The following is a 27,490-nucleotide window of genomic DNA, read 5'->3' as shown; positions in this document are numbered from 1 at the left end:
TATTAATATTAACAATAACAATGATTTCTGATTACTTTTACAACTGTTTGTGGTTGGAGAGTGTTAGGCTTGTATCTTGTGCATAATGGAGACTGTGAGAGAGATGATCGAAAAGGAGGTAGTGAAGACCTAGAGGGAAGGATAAAGACATCGAGCCACGAATGAGTGGAGAAAAACACCTTTCTATAACGCTTTTTAATCCTTCCCTCCCCAATGTCAGACACTGTCATTCCTTTACTTTGACCGCTTTGAGCTCCATAGACCGCTCTCTGCCTTGCCAGTTTCAACAGTTTGACGTTATCTTTGATAATGATGCACGTCTCCTCCTACACCTCCACCTGGCCCTGAGTGAGGTGGGTTCTGAGTTGCTGGGCAGCGTGGGCAATTTTCCTCTGGTGACCGAGGAGATTCACTCCCAGATTCTGTACGTCCCTGAAAAAGAGAGAGAACGTGCCCATTAAACGAAGGCCTATTTCAAAGGACAAACTTAGTGTCTTTTACTGACATCTGCTGTTCATAATCTATAACAGATTATGCTTTATATATATTTATAAATATTTATTTGTGAGCAAAGTAATAGAACATGACGTCGTAATAGTATTAGGATTTTTGTTGTTTTGGGCTGTGCTGATTTTTGTTGTTACCTGTTTTGAATCAATTAAAGCTTTCGATTCAGCTCACTCAGTTTTGCGTGTCTGCACTGGTTGCTAATTGTACGCTCAAAAAGCCAGCAGATAGTGCAGCTAGTGTTATTGTGCAGTAGCGGTGCTGCAGACTCCTGCACTGATAGATGGGTAATAAACACAGGCACTCACTCCATTGTGAGGAAGCTGACTCTCTCCAGACTGTGCAGCTGTGCTCTCTCAAACTCATCCTGGTATCTTTCCATCCGAAGGGCCTTCAGCCAATCGCTGACTGTGGCCACCGTAGACAGGTCTGCAGGGGTGGGGCTCAGCAGCGGCTGTGTGGTCCTGCACAGGGAAATGTTAAAATTACATACCATTTATTTTTAACTATATGAAACTGATATGGCCACTACTCCAAATAACACATTTCAAGTGCATTTTTTGCAGTGTGTAAACCAGAGCTCAATGTACACAGTTCTGAGCATACGCCATTTTTCAGTTGGATGAGTGCATGCTTAGAGTTAGTTTTTTGAGTGTATTTATCAATTATATGATGGATTAAGTGACAGATTATGTGGCCATTGGAACTAGAGGCTCACCGGACGTGTTCAGTCTTAAGGGAGGCTGGGTGCCGAATGAGGCGGTCGTGGGCCGAGAGCAAGGAGTCGAACCCGGGGCGATGCTGCCTGTCTGCCTGCCAGCACTGCAGCATGAGGGAGTGGAGGGCAGGGGGGCAGTTATGTGGGGCAGGAAGGCGGTACTGGTCAGCTACCGCCTTCATAACCTGTTCAGAGAGAGAGGGGGAGATTATGCAGTGTAAATGTTGAACTATATGAGGTAAATATAAATATTTATCCACTGGCAGTTGCTCGAGCTGAACTATGCAGAACTATACAACAGATGGAAATTGTAACAGCTGCCATATTAGCTGGTTAAACAAACATGCACACTCTCATAAGATCCAGGTGTGATGGTGGAAAAAAAAGAAGCATATAATATAAAAGTCGTCAAGAGTGAAACAAAAACAAGGTATAAAAATGAAATGATATAATTTGGGGGAAGAATGTGGGGAGCAATTCTGCCATCTCGCTGCTCACCTCCTGGTTATTCATGTCCCAATATGGGCGCTCGCCGTATGACATCACCTCCCACATCAGGATGCCGAAGCTCCAGACATCACTAGCCGAGCTGAACTTGCGGTGCTGGAATGCTTCCGGCGCCGTCCACCTGACCGGGATTTTACTGCCCTGCGAGGGAGAGAAGGAGACGGGCGTTCACTTTTACAGCATCCCTGTTCCAAAGACAGACTCTGTACCCCTGCGCTGCTGCACTGCTGGGGGTGCAGTGTGGTAACAATTAGCTCCATCAATTAAGTTATCCAACTTTTAAGTGCCACCGCATGAGGTCTCAACTCGCCACGGTTAGGTCAGCACTGTAATTATGAATGAACAAATAAACACGTTGTCTAGGCAGGGATCTCAAACGCGAATCCCGTAGGGCCGCTGTGTCTGCTGGTTTCTGAAGTGCTTTGTTTCAGTTATAGATTGGCTAAAGAGTCTTTGCACAAAAGCCAGCAGCAGGGACCGGAGCTGGAGAGCCCTGTTTTAAGGTGAAGAGGCCAGATCAGCCCGGTCTCTGGAACTCACCAGGGAGGCGGTGTAGGTGGGCATGTTGTGATCCAGGCCTCTCATCAGCCGTGACAGGCCAAAGTCGGACACCTTGCAGACCAGGTTGGAGTTGACCAGAACGTTCCGGGCGGCCAGGTCCCTGTGTACGAAGTTCCTCTCGGAGAGGTAACGCATTCCCGCCCCCACCCCCCTGACCATCCCCACCAGCTGCAGCACGCTGAACTGCTCCTCGTTCTCCTGAGAAGCAATGTGGGGCGGAGAGGGATAGCATTTATAAAATTAGTGAGTGGTCTCAACATAACCATGTTAACCTCCAATCCTGAGGGAGTGGGAGAGCTCGGACATACTGACAGTTCAAACAGGGTTGTGTACATGATAGCTTAGAGAGATGGAACCCCACATTATGAGCACGGGGGCAAAAATGTGCAGATTGTGCAAATTTGCCTACTGGTGCTGGTACTTCATATGTGATCATAGCACTGATGCATCTTGGGAATTGTAGTCTGACCCACCCTGAGAAAAGCATCCAGTGGCCCATTCTCCATGAATTCAGTGATGATCCTCTCTGGAGCGTTGCGGGTCATCACCCCCTCCAGCTTCAGTACGTTGGGGTGGTCGAACTGGCCCAGAACACCGGCCTCACTGAGAAACACCGCCCTCTCCCGCTCTGACACCCCCCAGCGCAGAGTCTTCACGGCAACTAGCACCTCTCTCCTCCCCAGGGGCCGATACCGGCCCCGAGACACCTCCCCAAACTGAGCTGGGATGGCAACGGGACAGAGAACAATGGAGAGGAGGGGAGGGTGTGAATTAAATTCATAAGAGTGTAGAACAGTATCATAGAGAAAGCAGGTGAAACTGCAGGGACATTACATTACATTACATTATCGGCATTTGGCAGACACTCTTATGCAGATCGACGTACAACAAAGTGCATACCCATAACCAGGGATAAGTGCGCTGAAAGACCCTAGAGGGAAGTACAATTTCAATTGCTACCCGTACAACAAAGATAAGGACCAGAGCCTTTTTTATTTATTTATTTATTTTTTAAAACAAACAAACAAATAAACAAACAACAAAGCAAAAGTGACCAAACTTAACTATCCAAATACTGCTTACCTAGCCAACTAGAAATACCGAAACACAAAGTAAATCACAAAGACAACAATTAACATGTGGTCTGGGGAGGCATTGAGGTCATTACAACTAAGACGCCTCATTCCTTAAATAATTACTCTTTAGGAAAACCTTGGAATAATCCATCTAGTTTTGCGTACCTGCACCAATGACCTCCTCAATCTTCATATGGGAGGGGTCAATCTCTCTGGCAAACTCTCGGACGGCTTCACTGGGGTCCTCGTACGTTGATGGGTCCACATAGTACTTCACACCTCCTCCTGTCGATTACACATCACAAAGGATGTGGGAGCTTTTTTCCTTTTGCCCATCTTCAGTGACCATTGTTAAATACTATAGTGTGTATTTCTATAGAGTTGCTGAGTATATACTCCATAAATGCCACATTTAAGTACCACAAACCCACTCACCTCTGCTACTAATGTATCTCTGTAGTCTGTCACTGTAAGGGCTTTCTCTGCGTTTACTGTGAAGAATGAAAGCAGGCATAATCCATAATGGAAACTGACGAAAGGGAGTTTGGATTTTTGGCATTAAACAAAAGAAAGGGTCACCTTCGGAACACAAACACGATCACGATGGCTGCGACAACCAATAGGAATGCAGCACCCCCCATCAGCGAGCCAACCAATAGAGGCAGACGATTCTGGATTTGCTTGGAATGCTCCTCTGAGGGTGTGTGTGAGAGGGAGAGAGAGAGAGAGAGAGAGACAGGTTGAGAGAGGGGGGGTGCATATTGTTAGCTTGTTAATTCAGCACATGGCTTTGACTGAAGACATGACTGCAAATGGGAGAGCAAGAGATAGCCAAATGCGAATGTTTTTGCTTGCGTTATATATATATATATATATATATATATATATATATATATATATATATATATACACAGTATAACCATTTACATGTTCTGCTGCTGTACACAAAATGGCGATTTACGGAACATTGCTGGGAGCAGTTGGTTTGACACACGGCCTGTAGCGTAGTGCTTAAGGTACATGACTGGGACCCGCAAGGTCGGAGGTTCTAATCCCAGTGTAGCCACAATAAGATCCGCACAGCCGTTGGGCCCTTGAGCAAGGCCCGTAACCCTGCATTGCTCCGGGGGAGGATTGTCTTCCTGCTTAGTCTAATCAACTGCACGTCGCTCTGGATAAGAGCGTCTGCAAAATGCCAATAATGTAATGTAATGTAATGTAACACACCCTGGGCTAGAGTGGTAAAGTAGATGGTGTGACTGTATGGGCCGAAGCCCCTTTCGTTCCTGGCTCGGATCTGGAAAGCGTAGATGGAACCTGGGGCCAGAGAGCCCACTGTGACCGTGTTGGTCTCACTGAACAAACTGACAGCGTTGTCCTCGTCCGAGCCCTGAGCGAGAGAGAGAGATAGAGAGAGAGGGAGGGGGAGAGAGAGAGAGAGAGAGATATGAGATCTGAATATGAGATGAACGCAACGGTGAAAAAGTAAAGAGGGAGCGTGGAGGAGGGGAAGGACAGATGTGTGTATTCAAAGCACGTAAAAATAGAGCGAGCACTGCTGTGTGGAGCCGAGGGCAGGGGGCATGTGGAGGGAGTAGGGCAAAAACAGAAATAGACAGTAAATGAGTTTGTAAGCACTGTACAAGGCCGGCATGGATGGTACAGTGGGTAGCACCCGGGGCCTCTCTGTGTGGAGTTTGCATGTTCTCCCCGTGTTCGCGTGGGTTTCCTCCGGGTACTCCGGTTTCCTCCCACAGTCCAAAGACATGCAGGTTAGGCTGATTGGAGAGTCTAAATTGCCTGTAGGTATGAGTGTGTGAGTGAATGGCGTGTGTGCCCTGCGATGGACTGGCGACCTGTCCAGGGTGTATTCCTGCCTTTCACCCAATGTATGCTGGGATGGGCTCCAGCCCCCTGCGACCCTGTTCAGGATAAGCGGGTTAAGATAATGGATGGGATGGGTGGATGCACTGTACAGCTGCTCCCAGAGTGTGATTATAAAACGTTTACAATAAGGTAATTAGAGAGGGCGGTTACTTTGTCGTAGAATCTGAGCTGGTACTCCAGAATGTCACCATTGGGCCTGTCTGGCTGGGGCCAGGACAGGGTGATGGAATTTGGGGCCCGACTCAGCTGGTGCAGCATGGGGACCGGGGAGGGCACTGCCGGGGGAGAGGAACGCACAGTCAGTGAACCAGACGGTCAGTGCCTCAGCAGCAGCAACAGGAGTTACAGTTCTGTTTTCAGCCACACGGGGGCGGTAGTGGACCACCGGTTTGTCACTACAACCACCCCCCCCTTCCCCCTAACCCCCCGGGCATGGATTGTGTAGTTGACTTGCACTCATTTGTACAGATTAAAATTCAGGACAGGATTGTTGCCAATGTCTTCTTGAATAGGAGGCAGATATTTCATTCATATTACATCATTTTTTAATATATTGTACGTCATATGGAATTGTAAATATGCTTGAGAGGGAAGAGAACAGACAGAGCTATCAGACGACCTGAGAAAATGAAGTTAGGTGCCTCTTGTGTTTATGAAGCCCCTAAAACGCCCTGCGTAATAGCTCTGTGGGCTTCTGCTCATAAACCATCGGCAAATATAATCTAATAATGAGCAGACTTGCAAGAACCAGAGACAGGGCAGAGAGCGTGCCCCCCCCCCCCGGCTCCATTTCACACACCTCTGTCCCTCTGTCCCCACAGGCCTGCTGGTTATGGATGTTGATGAACTGTAAAATCCGAGCCACTTCACTGTTGGATTATGGGAAGTTATTTCACAGGACAGCACCACTGCGTGCGTCTCTTCTCAAATTCATAACTGGAGACACTAAATCATTTTTCTAAGTCAGGTCAGTTTGTTTTTGCCTCTGTCACAACGTCGGTCAATCTAACACAGCAAGGAGGAACTTGAGTGCGCAACGTTTTTCTTTTTTAAGACATTGACTGTGCGTATGTTCTGCTAGTCTGCACCTCTTAATTTTTGGGGCATGCATCATTCTGTAGATATGCCTCTGTTCCATTGCCATAGCATAATCACTGGGCTTTTTTTCCCCAAATCTACCAATTTGTTCTATCCGTTCAGTCCCAGATTTCCACTTTCGTCTGTAACCCCATTTTGTTTGCGCGCAGCCTAATCGTATTTGTTTTTCAAATTGAGGTCATTGTTTCTGGTGATTGTTTCTTGTTTGCTGTGGTGCCCCAGCCTGGGAGTTGTTTGTGTCCATGCGGGCAGGATGTGTTCCGTGCAATCCCAGGGGCCCCGGGGCGGTTCTTTACGCGTGGCCGATCCGGGCCTTCCGAACAGCCATGCTCTGTATCTGTAGGATCTTGGCTTGGTCTGGTCTAAGTAGAAGCAGAACCACATTGTTGTTTTGACCGGGTATGAATGTGAACATTTAACTGTGGCTCATGAGGGGAGCCTTCATCTCGTAGGTCACAGCTGATGCTGTGTTCGTTTGAAAACCCATCAGACTTGGGTTGCGGTTCAGTGGAGCTTCCTCCATTTTAGGTTTGTCGAAGCATTTTTGTTTGCCATTTAACATTTGAGTTAATTATCAGACAGCATTGTTTGGTGTATATATCCCTCTCTCCTGCTCTAAATGCGGTTTAATCCATTAATCTAATCTATTAATTTATCTGTTTATGAAATTTATGGGTTTATTTATTTTCTCCCTTGGGAAATTCTCTCTCTCTCTCGCTCTCTCCCTCTCTCTCTCCCTCTCTCTCTCTCTCTCTCTCTCTCTCTCTCTAATGAGAACTGACAGAAAATCCTGACCCAGAGCAACCTGAGTCCAGAGAGCAAGAGGCAGACAGAGATGCACACAGACACCCAGAAATATTGATGTGTACTGACAGGCAAAGGCATATACCCAGACACACACACATAGATGTATAGACACACATTCATAGACAAATGCACGTGCAGGAATGCACAAAGACACACACACACACACACACGTATAGACACACATTCATAGACAAATGCACGTGCAGGAACACACAAAGACACACACACACACGCGTATAGACACACCTTCATAGACAAATGCATGTGCAGGAATGCACAAAGACACACACATACACACACACGTATAGACACACCTTCATAGACAAATGCATGTGCAGGAATGCACAAACTGAAAAGCAAGATGATTCATAAGTAAAAAGATGCAGACTGTGTGAGTCATTTACCAACACCCACTACAGACATCTGCGCACAATTGTCAAGATGTGCTCCTGTCTGCTCTCACCTGATTGGCTGGTGGTGAAGTTGATGCTGGCAAATCGTGGTGGGAATGGACTCAAAGCTGACACATCATTTATTGCTTGGACCTGGCAATCAAAGACGTCAACAAATCAAATACCAAATGCAGGATGAAGACCCTGCCTCATAAATTTCAATGAGAAAATGTAAATGAGTAATCAAATGATACATTTGAAATATTTATTCATGATCTAAACCACCGAACAACAACAAAGGAGGCTAGCCCCGGGTATTTGTGGGTAATCCTGGTACCTGTATGAGGTAGGTAACTCGAGTGAGCAGGTTGTTGAGCGTGACTTTGGTCTGTCGGAGGCCAGTCTGGGAGGGGGTGTAGGTAACAGCCTCCCCGCACCATGAACACCCCCCCGGGGGCATTAGGGTGGCTGAGGGGCAGATTCGACACACCGCGCTGTACCACACCTCGCCCCGGCCCCCCATGTCCTCAGGGGGGCGCCACCGGAGAGACACGCCGCCCTCCGCGCTCTCGTACTCCCAGGAGAGAGAGACCGGGGCGGAGGGAGGACCTGCAGGGAGAGAGGGAGGGGCTGTCAATCACAGCGTTGGGCCCACGACTGTAATCTCCCTGAATCTGTCCGCGTCGTCATCTCCCCGTCTAACAGGCTGAACAAACCCTAGTTTCTGCCCTGTAACAGGTGTGTGAGGAGTGAGCTGGTGCGCAGTGGCTGCTGAACACCACCCCAGGTTAATCCCTCTACGGCTCATTAGAGAAGTTGCACAATAAAGTACTTTAGGTTCTGTATAGAACGACTTGGAAATCCAAGGAATTCTTGGTATTCAAAACGTTATCTCTTTCTCTCCATCTGCTGTCTGTCTACCCTTCTCTCTCTCCCTCTCCCCTCTCTCTCTTCCTCCTTGAAAAAAATATGTATTTGCCCCAAGCTAGGTCACAGACCCAGTTTTTAAACACTTTAGCCCTTTAGGCATCGGTATTTCTGTTTCATATTACTGACAATATTTTGTTTGCTACGAGCCTCATGTTTCATACAGCTTCAGACTTCCTCCTCTGTGTGAGTAGTGTCAATATTGTGTTTCCGATTATGAACCGTCATTTTGTTCGTATTGTTCACCTCGCCCTTTCGTCATTGTGCTTGAAGAATGTGACCTGAAGAGCATGACCCATTTCCGTCTCCGCTGCTCATACACAGGGAGCTGAAGCCAGACCCGAACGGGAGAAGCTATTCATATGCGCAGCGCCGGGCAGCGTAGTCGGGCATTAGACGTCGCGTTACATCTCTGTAACAAGGCGTAGCGCTGAGGCTGGCTGGCTGCTCCCGGAGGGGAGCGCCTGGCGGTTGGCGGGGTGTCGCGGCGGAGACCCTGTGGAGGTGAGGCGGCGGTGCGCGTACCGGTGCAGTCCGTGGAGTTGGCGTCGCGGGGGCCGCGGTAGAACCCGCTCCTGCACTCGCACACCCGGGAGCCTTCCCCGCCCGTCCTGCTATTGGCCGGACAGGGCGAGCAGGGGGCGGTGCCTGCCACCGCCTTGAAATGGCTCTCTGGACAAGCTGCAGGGAGTGGCAAGAGCAGGGGGTTACTGCCAACGTATCCACTGCAGAATATTAGAATTATAACACCTTTACTCCTAATCTGTTAATCGTAAGGGTACTGTAATATGGTACTGCTTGTCCAATAAACGTTAGCATAATGCAGTATTATACTTATAATTCTGTCAAGCATAAGAGTGCAGTAATGTTATCACTAGTCTATCAAGCAGTACTGTATTGCAGTGTTTATACTACTACCAAGCACTACCAGAGCCAGCCTGACCCAATAAGCCACATAAGCAGTTGCTCGGGGCCCCGTGTTCGCCTGGGCCCCCCCGGATCGTTCTAAACTATAATCTTGGGCTGGGGGGTGGGGGGTGCATTTAGGGGGGTCCTACAGTATTGCAGTGTCATACATCACATACTGCAGTAATTACCACAACTGTAATTGTACAATCCCAGTGTTGTCAAGGATGATACTGTAATCGTCCGGTTGTAAACTTAACCATCTACAGTACTGTTATATTAGTATGTATTAGTCACAAGTTATGCATACAATATGCATAAGCATAAAACCTGTTCAGATTCCATAGCTACTAATATAACTGTATTGTTTAACCTATTTATCCCTCATGTTTTAATTGCACTTATTATATTGCATATGCTTAGGACCCACATTATGCAGAATTGGCCTTTAACAGGGGTAAAGATCCAGAATACTGTGCTTTAACAGGCATAAAGAACCAGAATACTGTGCTTTAACAGGGGCAAGGGACCAGAATACTGTGCTTTAACAGGGGTAAAGAACCAGAATACTGTGCTTTACCAGGGGTAAAGAACCAGGAAACTGCTTTAACAGGGGTAAAGAACCAGAATACTGCGCTTTAACAGGGGTAAAGAACCAGAATACTGCGCTTTAACAGGGGGAAAGAACCGGAATACTGTGTCACTCACAGGCTAGACATTGAACTGATAGTGCTGCTAAGCTTAAGGATATGCTCATAACCATAACATCTGGGAACGTCTCCAACATCATCAGAAAACCGCTCAATCACACATTGCAAATCCAATAACTTTGTCGAGGCTGTGTAGCTTCTAAGTTTGACTCGGAGTGTGTGTATGCGTTTGTGTGCAAGTGTGTGTGAGAGAGATGGGGAAAGGGGAAGGAGACATGGAAAGTGTGAGAGTGAGGACATTTAAACAGGTAAAAGGCTTTCTGTGTTCTCACTTGTCAGTCAAGTCCAGGAATATTTCAAAGACGACAGTGTAACCTGGGAGGAGAGTGAGGAGAGTGTTTCTATCCATGATTCATGCTGTTGAAACACATTACCAGACGTGTTCACCTACGGTCGTGACAAAGGACAGGGCTTCGCTACAAAACTACTCAACATTGTTGTGATCACATCTGACAATGCTGCCTCTACCACCCGCCCACTCCTCCCTGTCAGCCAATCAGATTGTCTTTTTATCTGACCCATGTTGCCCCCTCCCTCTCTTTCCTGTTGACCTCCTCTCTGCGTTCTACTTTTTAAAAATATAATTTTCGTTTTTTATATTTATTTTTCATGGGGTTTTTTTTAAATACAAGTTCACAGCTATAACCATTAACAGTAAGGCCAGGGCAGTCCAGTGTATTAACACGAATAACTGTTAAAAGGGAGGAGAGGGGATTGAAACATTGAAAGGGATAACACAATATGTGCACGCTGACTGACTGAATTGGACAGTACAGTTTGTTAACAATGACAGAGACTGAGCAAGAGAGAGGGAGAGAAGAGGAGAGATTGCAGAGTTGAGGGGGGATGGGTCAGAGAGGGTGAGTGTGTGGGAGAGTCAGGGAAGGAGAGGAAGAGAGATGGCAATGAAGTGTATAATTTGGTGCTGACATGGTACTTGGTATTTAGATCACTGACCCAATTTCTCTCTCTCTCTCTCTCTCTCTCCCTCGCTCGCTCATTCTTTTTACTCCAGGCATTACAGTCTGAGTGACGTAAACACACACAGGCACACTGCGCATGCACACACTCACACATGCACTGTGCAAGCACACACACTTATGCAGACACACAGTGCATGCACACACATACACATATACACAGACACACTGCGCATGCATACACAGGAATGGATTTCCATTTTCAACTTTTGAATGCAATTCACTTATGATTATTTATCTATATAAGTACACATATTATATCATTAAATATTAAGTGTTCATAGAAGTTTATAGTCTAAAGCATTTTTAATCATCTTAAATATAAAAAATGTATTTATGTTGCTATAGACATTATATACATAAAGTAGTTCCTGTGTATGTGTGTGTGCATCTAATTGCTTGATCTATCTTTGAGTATGTTTGCTTATGGATTTGTGTGTGTGTGTGTATGTATGTGTGCGTGCATGCTATCATTTACATCTGTACTGTGCTACATTAGACAATTGGCAATTGACAATTGCTGGTAATTAAATCAATTAAGCCTGTTAGTGAAACAAATGGATCTTAATGATGGAGCCCAAAGCAGACTGGTGTTTTACATGTGTTTTTGTGTACAGAGTTGCTTTTCCCAAACCATGCAGTCGGAGTGCTATGTCTGCTGTGGATAAAAGTTATTGGACTTAAAAATCCAATTCAGTTATTACTCATGAAAACAGGGTCATTTTGATGGTTGTTGTGTATTTAAGATAAAAGGTTAATAGTTACACTATTCCTGCTGGTTATGGGGATAAATATGAAAAAGACTGGTCGAAGATGACAGGTAGGTGACAGTAATGCAAATAACCGCACATTATAACAGTGGTATGCGGAAGAGCATCTCTGAACACACACATCAAATCTGGAAGTGGATAGGCTAAGACCAATAAGCCAAAAAAAAAGAAGTCTAAAAAAGACCAAAGTGCTCACTGAGCATATATGTGATCATTGCAGTCAGACAGACAAGAGACATTTTTTTTCCATAACCTGCAAACTTTTCCCTGTAAACTGAGGACTTTTTTCCATAAACTTTTCCCCATAAGCTGAGCACATTTTGCTGCAAACCGCTTTAAAAATGAGAAGAATGCTGCTTTAACAGTTTCTGAAAGTGATCAGTGTGCTTGTTTCCATCAGAATGTTATGCTGTCAGAACATTTGTGCGGTAGGACTGTAGTTACGCCCTCCAAATTGATGTTTGCTTATTTAGGTACATGCAGTGCTACTGGGGTTTGAGTGCAGGGTAGTTAGGGTTATGTTTCCTGACTGAATAATAATTAATTACAGTACTGTGGCACCCTAGACTTTATTTTATATATGTTTATGTTTTTGTGTGTGTTAGTATAAAATAACACATTTGAGATTTCCAAATATTCATTTTCCAAAAGATTTAATTTTACATAGACATTTTTGCATTTAATTCAAAATAGTAACATATTACTGTAAGCAATTGACTACTTTTTACATAAAAACTTGATCAAAGATGTCTGAGATCAGAAGCAAGGAGCCAACCAAAGTCTGCAGAAGAACAGTGGCAAGTTCTCCAACATGCTTGGAACAACCTCCCTGCTGATTGTCTTATAGAACTGCAGGACAGCGTTGGCTATCTCAGAGAAGTGATGCAGTTTTAATGCCGAAGGGTGGTCACAAAAAATACTGATTTGATTAAGTTTTTAACTATCCTGCCAAATTACTGAAATGTAATGTAAAATGGATAGTACGTTTATTTAGGACCTTTCATTGAATTATTTTTGAAAGAATTGTTATACAGGTGCCTAAGACTTTTGCACAGTACTGTATGTGTGCGCTATAAACATAACCGTGATTTTCATGATATAACGTATTAAGCTCTAAATATAGGAAGACTTTTCCCGTATTTACTCTTCTCTCCTCCCTCTTCACTCTATCTTTTCCCTCGTTCAGAGGACTTCTGCCTGCCTTGAATCATTAATTTGCATTCACTTATCCTTCCTTCCCACTCCCCCTTTCTTTCCATTCCTCTTTTTGCTTCTCTCGCTCTCCCTCTCTCTCTCTCTCTCTCTTTCTCCATCCCCTGTGGTTTCTGTCACTTGTTCACAGACGAGTGGCCATAACATCACTATGACCTAAATGTGTCACATCTCTCTCTCTCTCTCTCTCTCTCTCTCTCTCTCTCTCTCCCTCACTCCCTATTCCATCTCTCTCTTTCCCACAATTTTGTAAACTTCTCTTTTTATTTATCAACCCCCCCCCCCCCATGTAATCCCAGCAGAATAACTCCCCATTCCAAACTCCACCCAACTCTATATCTCTCCAACTCCTAACCCACTTGACCCCCTTACATTTATCCAAACTTAAAAATCCAATGTCCTTTAATGGAAGAAAGGGGCTTTGCATTTTGGGACAGAATTCCCCACAGCTGCCCCCCCCCCCCCATACACAAACACACAGACATACAAAACACACAAAAACACTTACGCATAACACGCAATGCACAAACACACGCGAACACTCAGACTAACATACAAACAGCGTGTGCTGCCTGCCTGCCCCCACCCCTCCCCTGTGTCACAGAGCACAGAGCCCTGCTGTGTCCCACAACATTTCAGAGCTCATTTGTCCTGCACTGTGTATTAGCTGTGCTAATGCTGTGTCCTGCACTGTGTATTAGCTGTGCTAATGCTGTGTCCTGCACTGTGTATTAGCTGTGCTAATGCCGTGTCCTGCACTGTGTGTTAGCTGTGCTAATGCTGTGTCCTGCACTGTGTATTAGCTGTGCTAATGCCGTGTCCTGCACTGTGTATTAGCTGTGCTAATGCTGTGTCCTGCACTGTGTGTTAGCTGTGCTAATGCTGTGTCCTGCACTGTGTGTTAGCTGTGCTAATGCCGTGTCCTGCACTGTGTGTTAGCTGTGCTAATGCCGTGTCCTGCACTGTGTATTAGCTGTGCTAATGCTGTGTCCTGCACTGTGTGTTAGCTGTGCTAATGCCGTGTCCTGCACTGTGTATTAGCTGTGCTAATGCTGTGTCCTGCACTGTGTATTAGCTGTGCTAATGCTGTGTCCTGCACTGTGTGTTAGCTGTGCTAATGCTGTGTCCTGCACTGTGTATTAGCTGTGCTAATGCTGTGTCCTGCACTGTGTATTAGCTGTGCTAATGCTGTGTCCTGCACTGTGTATTAGCTGTGCTAATGCTGTGTCCTGCACTGTGTGTTAGCTGTGCTAATGCCGTGTCCTGCACTGTGTATTAGCTGTGCTAATGCCGTGTCCTGCACTGTGTATTAGCTGTGCTAATGCCGTGTCCTGCACTGTGTATTAGCTGTGCTAATGCTGTGTCCTGCACTATGTATTAGCTGTGCTAATGCTGTGTCCTGCACTGTGTGTTAGCTGTGCTAATGCTGTGTCCTGCACTGTGTATTCGCTGTGCTAATGCTGTGTCATAAGCACACTCCTGTATCAGTGTGGGGTAGAGGGCACTTCTTCTCTTCCTCCTCCTGTCTTTTCAGTTCAGACGGCTGGCCCACTCCCTCCTGGCTTCCCTGTCAAACTCACGGAGCGATTGAAGTGACGTGCCCCATTTGCTATTGATTGAGACGAGGAGAGAGAAGCGTGGGGGGAGGGGGGGGAGCAGATGGATGGAGTTACTTCTGTGTGTGTGTGTTTCTTTGTGTGTATAGGAGTCTGAGATTGTGTTTGTGTGCGCTCATGCCTGCGCGTGTGCGAATATGCGCGTATGCGCACTGAGTGTACGCGCGTTCATCTGCTCATAACTGAGCTTCCACACTCTCACGTCTTCATCCCCTTTCAGCTGCTCAAACCTGGTCAAGCCTGCCTTTTTTCAGCGCCAACTATCAGACGGCAGCCAGCGAACAGCTTGAGCCGCACCAGTGACAGAACTGGCGTCTTCACATGGGCTTGGCTGGCGTCCCCTGCGTGATCAGTATCTTTGTCATCTGTGCCTTCCAAGCTGCGAGCCGACTTCTCACTTCCCCTCCTCTGTAGACGAAGTCTAACCAAATATGTCTCTCTCACTATTATCTTCAGTGACAGACAAGGAACTCAAAGTCTCTTGCTTGCAGCATACAAGGGGTGGTGTGACTTCAGCATGAATGTTGAAAATCAAACAAGACCCTGCTCTCCTCGTTATGTCCCTCCCCCCCGGTATAGATTTGTGTAATTTGAACATTTTTCCCCTCAATATTACATTTTTGAGGTACCAATCATGGAAATCATGTGATGATTCCAGGTCATGTGGTGTTACTACGTTTCATGTATTGATTTGAGCAACTGTCACCGATATGATATCAAATGTGCTTGAAGTAACACTCTTTTTTTCCACACATATGCTGTGTCAAGAGTGCTTCCTGAACACTTTTGACACGCAGTGTGCAAGAATACTATAGAATCAGTTGACACGTTTACGTGTTGGCCTCTCAAAATCCTTAAACATTTGCGTTTGCATTTAATGTGTACTTTGAGTGGATGAAATATATATTTTCCAATTAAAGTAACAGACCTGTGTTGCCCAATCACAGTGGTTGAGCGCATTCAAGCGAATGGCTTACACATTTCCTGTGTCAAAATCAACACAACATGTGTGTCCCTGATCACACTCTCTAAACGTGTTAAAAATGACACATCTCTTCTTAAGAGTGCAAAAAAAAAATCAATGCAAAAGGAAGTGAGCCGTTTTCAAACTGTTAAACTAAATGGAACATATTTGTATGTATTCATCACAGTCTTTTACTGTATTAATTATTAATTATTTTTCTTATTTGATCCCAAAAAAATGCAACTTTTTTATTTTGTAGTCTTATTGTTGTTTTTTGTCCATGAGTTTTCAGGTTACCATAAAATTGTATTCATTATATTTATTATTCTCTAATTTTGAAGAGAGTTTTTAATTTCAGGGTGACATCCTAGTAAAGTAAGATATGTAAATGGTGACCGTCATTGTGGCCTTGCCGAGCAGTGAGCCTGTCCTACCCTGGCAGGCGGTGCTGTTGACGTTGGGCTCGAATCCCTCATCGCAGACGCATCCCCCGACCGGCACCATCCAATCCCCTTCCGCGTTACAGTGCATCCGAGGTGCCGTGCCGCTCTGCGATTGGCTGTGTGGCACGCAGGTGCCCGCCACCGGCACCAAGGCGGTGGGCTCCGCCCCGGAGGGTGTGGCGGGATACGATGCCAGATGCCGATTGGTGGAGGGGCATCGACGGTAAAAAACGGACACGCCCATCAGAGAAACGCACGCTCCGCTGTCTACAACGGCCAGGACGAATCTATCAGAGGAGACACAGCGGCACAGTGTCACAGATGTGGCTGATTGGACACTCTGGTGGGCATTTTATATAGCGCCTTTATCCAAAGCGCTGTACAATTGATGCTTCTCATTCACCCATTCATACACACACTCACACACCAACGGCGATTGGCTGCCATGCAAGGCGCCAACCAGCTCGTCAGGAGCATTTAGGGGTTAGGTGTCTTGCTCAGGGACACTTCGACACAGCCCAGGCGGGGGATCAAACCGGCAACCCACCGACTGCCAGACGACTGCTCTTACTGCCTGAGCCATGTCGCCCCACTCTCTGATAAGACATGCTGTAGAGATGGAGACCTAGCTTGAGTCAACATTTAAGCGTACATTTCAGCCTTTTTCGATGCCAACGCTTTGTTCTTTCCTCTCCATGATTTTGAACATGCATTAACTAATGCGGAGAATTAACCGTGAATGAAATGTAAGGGCCAACGCTGACTGAAAGCAGGTCACAGTGAGTGAGAAAGAGAGACCCGGTAGCCTCAGTACCCGCTGCGTGTGAGAGGCGCGAAGCTGCGGGTTTTGATGTTGACCCGGCGGTACCGATCTGGCTGGTACTGGTGTGGTAGACTGGGCTCCACGCGGCTGAAGCTCTTGTCTGCGGCGATGGTGTCGATTTTCACCCAGCCCTCCCTGGTTTCCTTCTCCCCATTACTGGGCTGGGAGGAGAGAATTGAGGACAGAGGAGAGAAATGGGAAGTGTATAATATACCAAAGGGATCAATATTACCATCCATGTGAGGAACTTTGTTTTGTAAATAACTGTAAAATCGTTTCCTTTTGATTCATATTGGTCAGATAGATATGATTAGGGCTCTGCTCGATTAAATCAATCCCCTCTCTTTTGAAAGCACCACAAATCCAACGAGTCCCACTCTCCCTGTAAAAGTGCATCATGGGTGATGTAGTTTATGCAGTGTGTGGTAAACTACACTAGACCGTGAATGTGTTGAGCGCATTCACCTCTCCTCCCCAGGCCCTCTCGATCTCCCTCTGCGAGTCGGCCTGCCTGTAGTACAGGGTGAGGGTCTCCCTGCAGGAGGGGGACGGGGAGCGCAGGCTGGCACAGTCCCGCACGGAGAACCGGAGCGTCACGAAGATCCGGGGCGCGGAGTGCCGGTACAGGAAGGGTGTGGCCAACCAGTTGTCCTGGAGACGGGGGTTCTGATTGATGTTGCAGACCTCGAAGGTGCGGATCAGTTTCCCCCGGTCATCCAGCACGCTCACCTCATCCCACTGGCCAAAAAAGAAAGAAATAAAGCAAAAGAAGCATAGATCCGTATGGCTGGAGTACTGCCTGGTATATAACACTATACAAACACACACATTCACACAGGCACGCACACACGGGTCTACTCTCACACAGGCGCACACACACTTGGATCTACTCTCACACACAAGCATGCACACAGACACACACATGTGGGTCTACTCTCACACACAAGCATGCACACAGACACACACATGTGGGTTTACTCTTACACACACACACACACACTTGGGTCTACTCACACAGACACAGACACACACACTTGGGTCTACTCACACACACACACACTTGGGTCTACTCTCTCACACACACACACACTTGGGTCTACACACACACACACACTTGGGTCTACTCACACACACACACACTTGGGTCTACTCTCTCACACACACACACACTTGGGTCTACTCTCTCACACACACACACGTGGGTCTACTCTCACACACACACACACACACGTGGGTCTCCTCTCACGCACGCATGCATGCACATGTGGGTCTACTCACACACGCAAGCACGCACACGCATACAATTACAAATGCACACGTGTGAACTGTGCAAGAGGATCTTTTATTCATAATCTGATATGGGTGTCGTGTATTACTGTACCATCAATATAGATGAGTTCCGTGCCTGCGTAGATGCGTTTAGACGTACAGAAAGCACAGAAGCTCTTAATAGAGTGTCATTGGCTGCCCAGGAGAAGACCGCCTGTCGGGCGGCCTGTAGCGTAGTAGTTAAGTAGTTAACTGGGACCCGCAAGGGCGGTGCATTGCTCCAGGGGAGGATTGTCTCCTGCTTAGTCTAATCAACTGTATGTCGCTCTGAATAAGAGCGTCTGCCAAATGCCATTAATGTAATGTAATGTAATGACATGTGGAGGTGTCAGAGCTGGGGACTAAACCAAAGACTCGGGCGTGCCTGTGCACACTACGGTGTACGTGCGTGTGCGGTCGGAGAAGCGCGCTCAGTCTGGCGTTGGAACCTCCATGAATAATATAATCTCTCTCTTTTTGTGTTCATGAGTCCTCCACACTGCTCCTTCCCTCCCTCTTGTGCGAGGTCAACACGGATTGATAGGACAAAATGAAAAAAGACGCTGTCGCCTCCCGCAGACACAAGCTTTTGACTGAAGCCCGATCCGATTTTTCAGCCGAATGCAAATCTGTCTACGGAGCCGCAGCGCAGAACAGAAGGTGACAAAGGAAATGACGGAAAGAGGGAACGGAACGAGCTAGCATGAGGGAGAAGAGGAACCGAGGAAGACGAGTAACGTTGTAGGTCAAGGGGGGGGCGGAACTCCTTAAGGGCAGCATTTGTTCTTCATTGGTCAGTTTGTGTCACCGGCCTCCAATCAGCTGAAGGAACGGACATAGCTCAACATATAATGATGTCACTGAAGGGATGCAGAAATGGCAGAAATTAAAACCCTCCAGCCCTCAAACACAAGAGGAGAGAAGAGATGAAAAGATGAAGAGATGCAGCATTCAAGGAGATGTAGAGGGGGGCTTAACACAAGACTCTATCTGCCTCTCTCTCTCTCTGTGTCTCTGCCACTATCTCTCTCTCTCTCTCTCTCTCTCTCTCTTTAAGCATCGCTCTTTCAGCTTCATGCCCCAGGTCAAATAAGCATATCTCCAAATAATCACTCGTCGTCATATTCCCTCCACTGTGAACACACTCACGCACACACATGACTGCCTCAGAGCAACTCAGGTGCTCAGACCCATCAACATCCTCCCCATCACTGTATTATTTCTGCATATTATAAGTGTTCATGCGCATTATAAATAAATACACCGTAGCAAGAAATGATTGTGCACATAATTGCAATCATTTGAATGAAAATGATGAAGTTGTAGCAGCGATGTTACTCACTCACCCCAGTGTCTGGATAGGTGACCCAGCCCAGTTCAGATGTGGATTCTGTGGTGTCCAACAGCATCACTGGGTGTTGGAGAGGGGAACAAGCTCATCAGAATGTATAATCCCCCTACTTAAACTCTATAGAGTGCAGCTGCATTACAATGTGTCACAAAAAATAAAAACATTACAAACAACTCCCAAAAAAATCATAAGTCATAAGAAAAAATCTGAGGCAAAAAATGGTCCTGTGTTGTGAGACATCATATGAATGATACGAGAGCTAGATGTCTCGTCTGTTAATTGCTAAGAAGGGTACTTTAGGAAATAAGGTTTCTGGGTTAAACAAAATGAAAACGAGAGGTTTACATGGCTATAACACTGACATACAAGACAATTACATCGCCTACAAGTGAAGGGTTTCATAAAACATATGCAGTATAAACAACGTATATGTAGACCCAACAGTGCATGAACATACATGTTTTGCAGGGTGAGACAGAAGACAAAAGCCTACAGTCATTGACATTCATGGGCTAATTAGATCAAGTGCTTTCATGGCAGTATGAATGGTGTCATCTAGCTTCCCATTTAGGAATGAATTATTTCTTTGTTTCATATTAAAGTTGCATGTTTCATGCATATTTAATGCAAAATTTATTTACACATGAAAAGTAGTGCACTTTTTCTTTTTTCTTTTTTCCCCAAGACCCATAATTTCTTCCTATAATTGAATTGAGCGAAAATAATTATTATCCGGATCATATGACCTAAATAATATGAACTGAAAATGTGGTCAGTCACAGAAACAAATGGTGATGGAGGAAGGGTTTCTCAGTTCTGTTTATCGCGGCTTATACTGTATCCTAACTAAATCAATCTATAATTTCTGAGCTTCATATTTAATCCCTCCTCTCACTCTCATTCCATATCCCTCTCTTTTCTGAAACAACAGCGAGATACTATAAGCTGTTTGGCCCCTGTGGATGGCTCAGTTTACAATATGTATCTTCTGTCACTTATATGCACTGCTTCTTAAATTGTGTTCTGTCAGTAATAGTGTTTTTCAGCTTAGTGTTAAATCCCTCATATCTCTCTCTCTTTCCTCAGTTTCTCTCTCTTCTGAAATAAGAGTGATAGATACTATTCTGTCATTCAGATTATTGTGTAAATGGCGTACGATGTAACATAATGCAGAATGTACAGCACCTCTAAGAACTATCCATTTAGTCTTTTCTGTGTCCTCTTTTTATCCTTTCATAATCCCTGTCAAACAGCAGGGTAAATTTGATCTGAGTCTCTCTCTATTCAGGGAGTCTGCTGCACTACATCAGAACAGCACCATATACTGTAGAGCATGAATGGAGGTCACTGTTTCTTCTCATTCATCATTTTCATCACAACACGTTTATCATTTATCGATTTCATTTATTTTTTGGTCTCTTGGCCAGATATGTCTGAATGTAACTAAACATAAAGGGGATGTTTGGAATTGCTCACACAGATGGAGGACCTCTTGAATCTCTCTTTAAATCCTTTATTTTTTGTCCTACTGTTTCTTTCATTTTCTCTCTTTCTCTCCTCCCTCTCCACACTCACTCACTTGCCCACACGGATGTCCCTGATCCTTTGTGATTAATTATTGTGGCTGATATTTTTTAAGTACATAAGTAAGACTTTTTTTCACACAGCACCTTTACAGGGACTTCCCAAGACTGCATTTCCGCATTATTATTATTATTATTATTATTATTATTATCATTATTTATTATTGTTATTAATATTATTAAGCAGAAACTCATTTGCTTTGTTCATAAACTAAAGCAATTTATAAAGTATTTATTTGACTTCTTTTTTAGACTTATTAAGTCTTCTGCTGCTGTAGCCTACCCACTTGGAGGTTTGACGCGTTGTGTGTTCAGAGATGCTCTTCTGCAAAACACTGTTGTAATGTGTGTGTGTTGTGTTACTGTCACCTTCCTGTCAGCTTTGACCAGTCTGGCCCTTCTCCACTGAACTCTCTTATTAACAATGTGTTTCTGCCCACAAAACTGCTGCTCACTGGATGTTTTTTGTTTTTCGCAAAATTCTCTGCAAACTCTAGTGACTAGTGTGCGTGAAAATCCCAGGAGATCAGCAGTTTCTGAGAAACTCAAACAAAACTGTCTGTCACCGGCAATTATTCCACAGCCAAAGTCACTTTGATCACATTTCTTCCCCATTCTGACATTTAGTCTGAAAAACAGCTGAACCTCTTGACCACGTTTGCATGCTTTTATGCATTTAGTTGCTGCTACATGATTGGCTGACTAAATATTTAAATTAACAAGCTGGTGTACAGGTCTAACTAGTAAAGTGATCACTGAGTGTATATCAGCTTATGAGCATGGCACATTTTTTATTTGTGTTTCTCATTGCCTTATTTCTTTCATGGCATGGCATGGCTTCAAAAGCAGGCAGTTTTCTTTCAGTTTTTTTTTTTCTTGTCAGGAAGCAACATGTTGCCATCTTGTCCTAAGCATGCTGGGATGGAAACTGTCCCCAATGGATGATCCTTTATATTAATAGGAAGAGTGATGGATGATGGGAAAAGTGCTGTGTCTGCAATCCCACTTTAAGTGCGGCATTAGTGCATTGTGTTGTCCATTCAGTCACTCTGCGCATAAACTGCTCTAACCCTCTCTCAACACTCACTTCCCATCTGTCCCACTGTCTCTGTCCCTCTCCTTATCTCTATTATTTATCACTAAAGTGACACAGGGCTTTGGACGAACTCCGACAAGGGCTGTGTTATGTTCCATTATTGATGTCTGTCACAGTTTAGACTGGGGAACGTATTTAACGTCCCTAGAGGAGCAGGTGATGAACACAGTGTAGCCCAGTCCGCCATCAGATACAGAAAGGTGTTAAGTAATGATTTAATAAACCATCTGCACCTGAGTTTGGTGGATTTTTTAAAATATGAACCAGGGGAACTCAAGGTGCAGGGTAAGGTTTGTGCAAAAAACAGTTTCCATTTCTATTAATCTTTAGATCAGCTGTTCATTTCCATATAGTAAAGGATTTTAGAGCATTTTACTCATTGACCGCACTTCATTTTTAGGTGCACAATACTTGTTTCCATAAACCAATTTCTTTCCACCTTGTGGGTTTAGGCCATTGCAAAGTGTAGAGTGACACATTTTTGCAAAAGTGCAATACAAATAAATTGGATTTGACTTGAAGATATAGGTGTGAACCAGACTCACCAGACCAGGGTCACCTTCAAACACACAATTGTTTTGGATTGAAATACTTTTCATTGCTTTATTCAGCTTGTCTGCCGAATTGGAACTCTCAAATAGTAAACCCCACTGTCTGGTCCTCTTAGTTGGCACAATTGCGCCAGCCAAGATCAATTGAGTACAGAAAAGTATTTGAATCCAAAAGAAATATATACTGTTACGTATTTCCAGGTTTGACTCGGATCAACATTAACCCTATCTCCCTTACTATAGGAAAGTTTGTTCTGTAATTTCCCATTGTACATTTGCTTTTGCTGGGTGAAAAGCGTGTGTAAAGCATCCTGAGAACATGCCCCTGCTTTGGTGTGCTCTGGCTAAGGGTGTGAGTCTCCTCCTCCTCTCTCTGTTAATATGCTCCAGATGTGTGCCCACAGACAGTCACACTGGGACAGTCTCCACTGTCATTCCTCTGGACCACAGAGGGTTTTGCTCAGTCATTAGTCTGGGAGTAAGCATGCACTACACAACGTTCAGCAGCATGCCCGAATCACTGCTCCGGAGCCACCGATCAGAGCTCTCTGTCTTTAACCCTTCTAACCCTTCAGTTCAAGAAACACACACATATACAAACATACACACACACACACACCAACATGCACATACAAATATACACACACACACCAACATGCATATACAAACATACATGCACACACACACACCAACATGCACACCAACATGCACATACAAATATACACACACACACACACCAACATGCATATACAAACATACACGCACACACACACACACACACACACACCAACATGCATATACAAACATACACGCACACACACACACCAACATGCACATACAAACATACACACACACACACCAACATGCACATACAAACATACACACACACACACCAACATGCACATACAAACATACACACCTACATACACACCTACATGCAGACACAAACATACACACACCAACATGCAGATACAAACATACACACACCAACATGCAGATACAAACATACACACACATCAATATGCACATACAAACATACACACACACACCAACAGGGGCGACATGGCTCAGGCAGTAAGAGCAGTCGTCTGGCAGTTGGAGGGTTGCTGGTTCGATCCCCCGCCCGGGCTGTGTCGAAGTGTCCTTGAGCAAGACACCTAACCCCCAATTGCTCCTGATGAGCTGGTTGGTGCCTTGCATGGCAGCCAATCACCGTTGGTGTGTGAGTGTGTGTATGAATGGGTGAATGAGAAGCATCAATTGGATAAAGGCGCTATATAAATGCCATTACCATTACCATTTACATGCACATACAAACATATACACACATCAACATGCACATTCAAACATACATAGAACAACATGCACATACAAACATATTCACACACGTTTATACTCAGACACGTGCACTCAAATATTCAGATATGCTTTTATTGGGAAGAGGTGTTTTCCAACACCGCGATGCAGCTAAAGAGAATTATCGAGCGGCAGGACTGAGAAAAGGGTAAACGCATCATAGCGGATCAGTGGGAGAGCAGAGAGCATTAACCACCGTCGCACACTCTGCCTCACGGCCAGTGAGCAGACAGGCAGGGAGCCCAGCAGCCAGAGGTTTGGGGCTCATATGTGCCGCCAGTTCCACTGTGCTGTCTTAGTATCCGGTTCCAGTGTGTTGTCTTAGTATCCTGTTCCACTGTGCTGTCTCAATAGCCAGTTCCACTGTGCTGTCTCTGTATCCTGTTCCACCGTGCTGTCTCTGTATCCTGTTCCACCGTGCTGTCTCTGTATCCTGTTCCACTGTGCTGTCTCAATATCATGTTCCACTGTGCTGTCTCTGCATTCCGTTCCACTGTGCTGTCTCTGTATTCTATTCCACTGTGCTGTCTCAATATCGTGTTCCACTGTGCTGTCTCTGTATCCTGTTCCACTGTGCTGTCTCAGTAATCTGTTCACATGTGCTGTCAGTATCCTGTTCCACTGTGTTGTCTTTGTTGCCTGACATGTCCCGGCCCCTCCAACATCACACCTCCAATAGCGAGTGTTAGAGGTGCGATCTCTAATGTGGGACTTGAAGAAAAGGCCCTCTGGATACTCCAGAGCCCTCCCCACTCTGGAGCAAAGCCTTCCCACAGGGTGCCCACAGCACACACCTCTCGTGTGACATGCTGAGACAGACATGGAATGTCCATATGAATGTGAAAATGCATCCATCAAGATGCCTTTTGCCAAAAAGCCCTACATGCGGTAGCACTCATGGACCACCTTCCCTCCCAGATAAAGAGCCTGACAAGAGAGGACAAGAGGATGTCACTTACCACCAGTTGCAGTAAGTGTGTGTGGGAGGGAGGTGTCAGGCTCGTGCAGGAAGCCATGACATGAATGGCCATCTACTATGGCTCTCAGGCGACTGCTTTCTTCACACACACACACACACACACACACACACACACACACACACACACACAGACACACACATATGCATGCATAAACACACACACACGCACATGTATTCAGGCCTCATGTCACACCCAAAGGCAGGTTTAAATGCTCTCATTAACATTTTAGATGGATATAAATGCCAGTGACTATTTACAGCCCTCAAGCAATGGCTTTTAATACCAGTATGGACGTAAGGATGTGGCTGATACCATCAACCACCATCAGGTGGTTCAAGTCTTCTCCTAATACACAAACACACATGCACAGACACACATTCGGTACTAAATCACATTTAAAATTCTTGGTAAGCAATCATCATATATATGCATATAATTTCCAAATAAATTAGACATATATGAAATTGTCTTTATAAAATGGTTTAAAGACATGTCCATATATTATTTTATATGACATATTTAGTACAGAGGGAGAGATTGGGTTAATACAGTATTAGTGCACTAAATCAGGGAATATATGAACCCTGGCAGTGAGCAAGCAGAGCTCCCCCTCCCTCTCCTTCTCTCATCCCTCACTCTGTAAATACCAGCTGTTATGCATACTGTTCAAAATGAGAAGAATTAAATTCAGTCATCTCTCTAGGACAATGACACACATACAGCTAAGCCCAGGGCATAAGAAAAACACAATACGCCTGCAAATTCATCAGCACACAAAAGAAAAAAAAGAAAACACAACTGCACAATGAATCACACACTGCCTCTTTGGGAAGGCAGACAGGAAACACAAAGGGCATAATTCAGAGATATACACACTCTCGCAATCACGCATGTCCATGCCCATGTGTGCAGTGCACAAAGAAATGCAAGCACACATATGCACACAACGTACGCATGCACACACACGCACACACACATGCACGCACACATACGCACACAAACACAGACACACACATACAATGCACACACACATACACACATGCACACTCACACACGCACACAGACACACACATACAATGCACACACACGCATACACACATGCACACACACACACACTCACTCACACACACATAAACACACACACACAATGCACATCCACAATGAGTCGTTTCAGCCTCAGTCTTTTCACATCAGCTCACGACAGACATTTGACAATCTGCATTCACATGGATGCAAGCCATGGACACATTAAGTGTTACAGCAGCTGCACGCATAACGGTAAATGGCAATAACTGCAGGTAAACAGTCAACGTGGTAATTAGAGTGTTCTAGTGAACAATTTCACAAGTGTTTCTTGGATGGATTAGATGACAGAATTACAGAGAGACCAAATCTCAACAAAGGAGAGAAATAGGAGTAGAGAAAAGGACAACAGATTTTCTGGTGGCGGTGGGGGTGGGTAGTTCTGAGCACATTTGAATACGTTGTGGTGGCTCATCATAAATGGGGGACCAATGGAGACAAAAGTTATTTCTCTCCATTACCCACTTCTGCCTTAAACTCAGTTTTGCACTAAGTAGTTTTGAAAGCCTTGCAGAACCAGAACGCTTGCCATCAGAATCCCATTCAGAGAGAACACACTTGGAGAACCGGGGACCTCAATGACATTCAGTCACTCATTTGCACTCACATGCACAAGTGTGTACACAAACACACTTGTGCACAGAAGATCACACATTCACAAAACACACATACGAAGGTATTCTTCCTTACCTTCTTCAGCTGAATTTGGCTGGAGAAACAGAGAGAGAGACAAAAAGACACTCCACATCTCCACTTGAAAAGAGCACTAACAGAAGAGGGGAGGGAGATAGTGAGAAAGAGAGGGAGTAATAGAGGGAAAGAGGGAGGAGGAGTCTGCCTGCTTATTTTATCAGAGAGGGGCAGTGAGGTAAAGAGAGAGAGAGAGAGAGAGAGAGAGAGAGAGAGAGAGAGGGGTAAAAATAACAAGGTAAGCAAGAACTTAGTGTGATGTATACCACACAGAATGAGGGGCACTGTAAACACATACGGCATTCCTCCAGTCAAAGTACCACAGAGTAAGAAGCTTTGGCACATGTGAACAACAAATGTCTAGACATTTTGCGAGACCACATACTTTCTCTCTCTGTAAATGAAATAGAGAAATGCAACACAGATAATAGTTTGGTAATAGTTTGGCATGTTTGCTGGGTTGGTTGTGAGAAAAAATGAGACTAAAGCAATTAAGACCCTAAGTGTGATAGCATAGCCACCACCCCCGCATCATTGCAGAGCTTTCATATTTTGTGCTTTCATCGCGCATCAACTCGCTTACAATTT

At 45.2% G+C, this 27,490-nt stretch overlaps 1 protein-coding gene across 1 annotated transcript; it reads right to left on the bottom strand.

Annotated features, from left to right (window-relative positions):
* Positions 1-177: 177 nt before the first annotated feature.
* On the bottom strand, positions 178-26,970 carry ephb6 (eph receptor B6). Its single transcript, XM_061235750.1, has 19 exons — positions 26,903-26,970; positions 19,559-19,623; positions 17,370-17,642; positions 16,896-17,065; positions 16,073-16,368; positions 9,006-9,161; positions 7,891-8,162; positions 7,625-7,706; positions 5,407-5,531; positions 4,597-4,759; positions 3,949-4,063; positions 3,805-3,860; positions 3,535-3,651; positions 2,767-3,014; positions 2,273-2,491; positions 1,724-1,873; positions 1,226-1,410; positions 816-971; positions 178-432 (listed from the first exon to the last, which is right to left on the bottom strand). The coding sequence occupies exons 1-19, from the start codon at positions 26,958-26,960 to the stop codon at positions 327-329; spliced, it is 3,012 nt and encodes a 1,003-aa protein (XP_061091734.1). The 5' UTR covers positions 26,961-26,970; the 3' UTR covers positions 178-326.
* Positions 26,971-27,490: the final 520 nt, after the last annotated feature.

The sequence above is a fragment of the Conger conger genome, chromosome 1, assembly GCF_963514075.1.
Source record: "Conger conger chromosome 1, fConCon1.1, whole genome shotgun sequence".
Taxonomy (NCBI): domain Eukaryota; kingdom Metazoa; phylum Chordata; class Actinopteri; order Anguilliformes; family Congridae; genus Conger; species Conger conger.
This window is presented reverse-complemented; position numbering and strand designations above follow the sequence as displayed.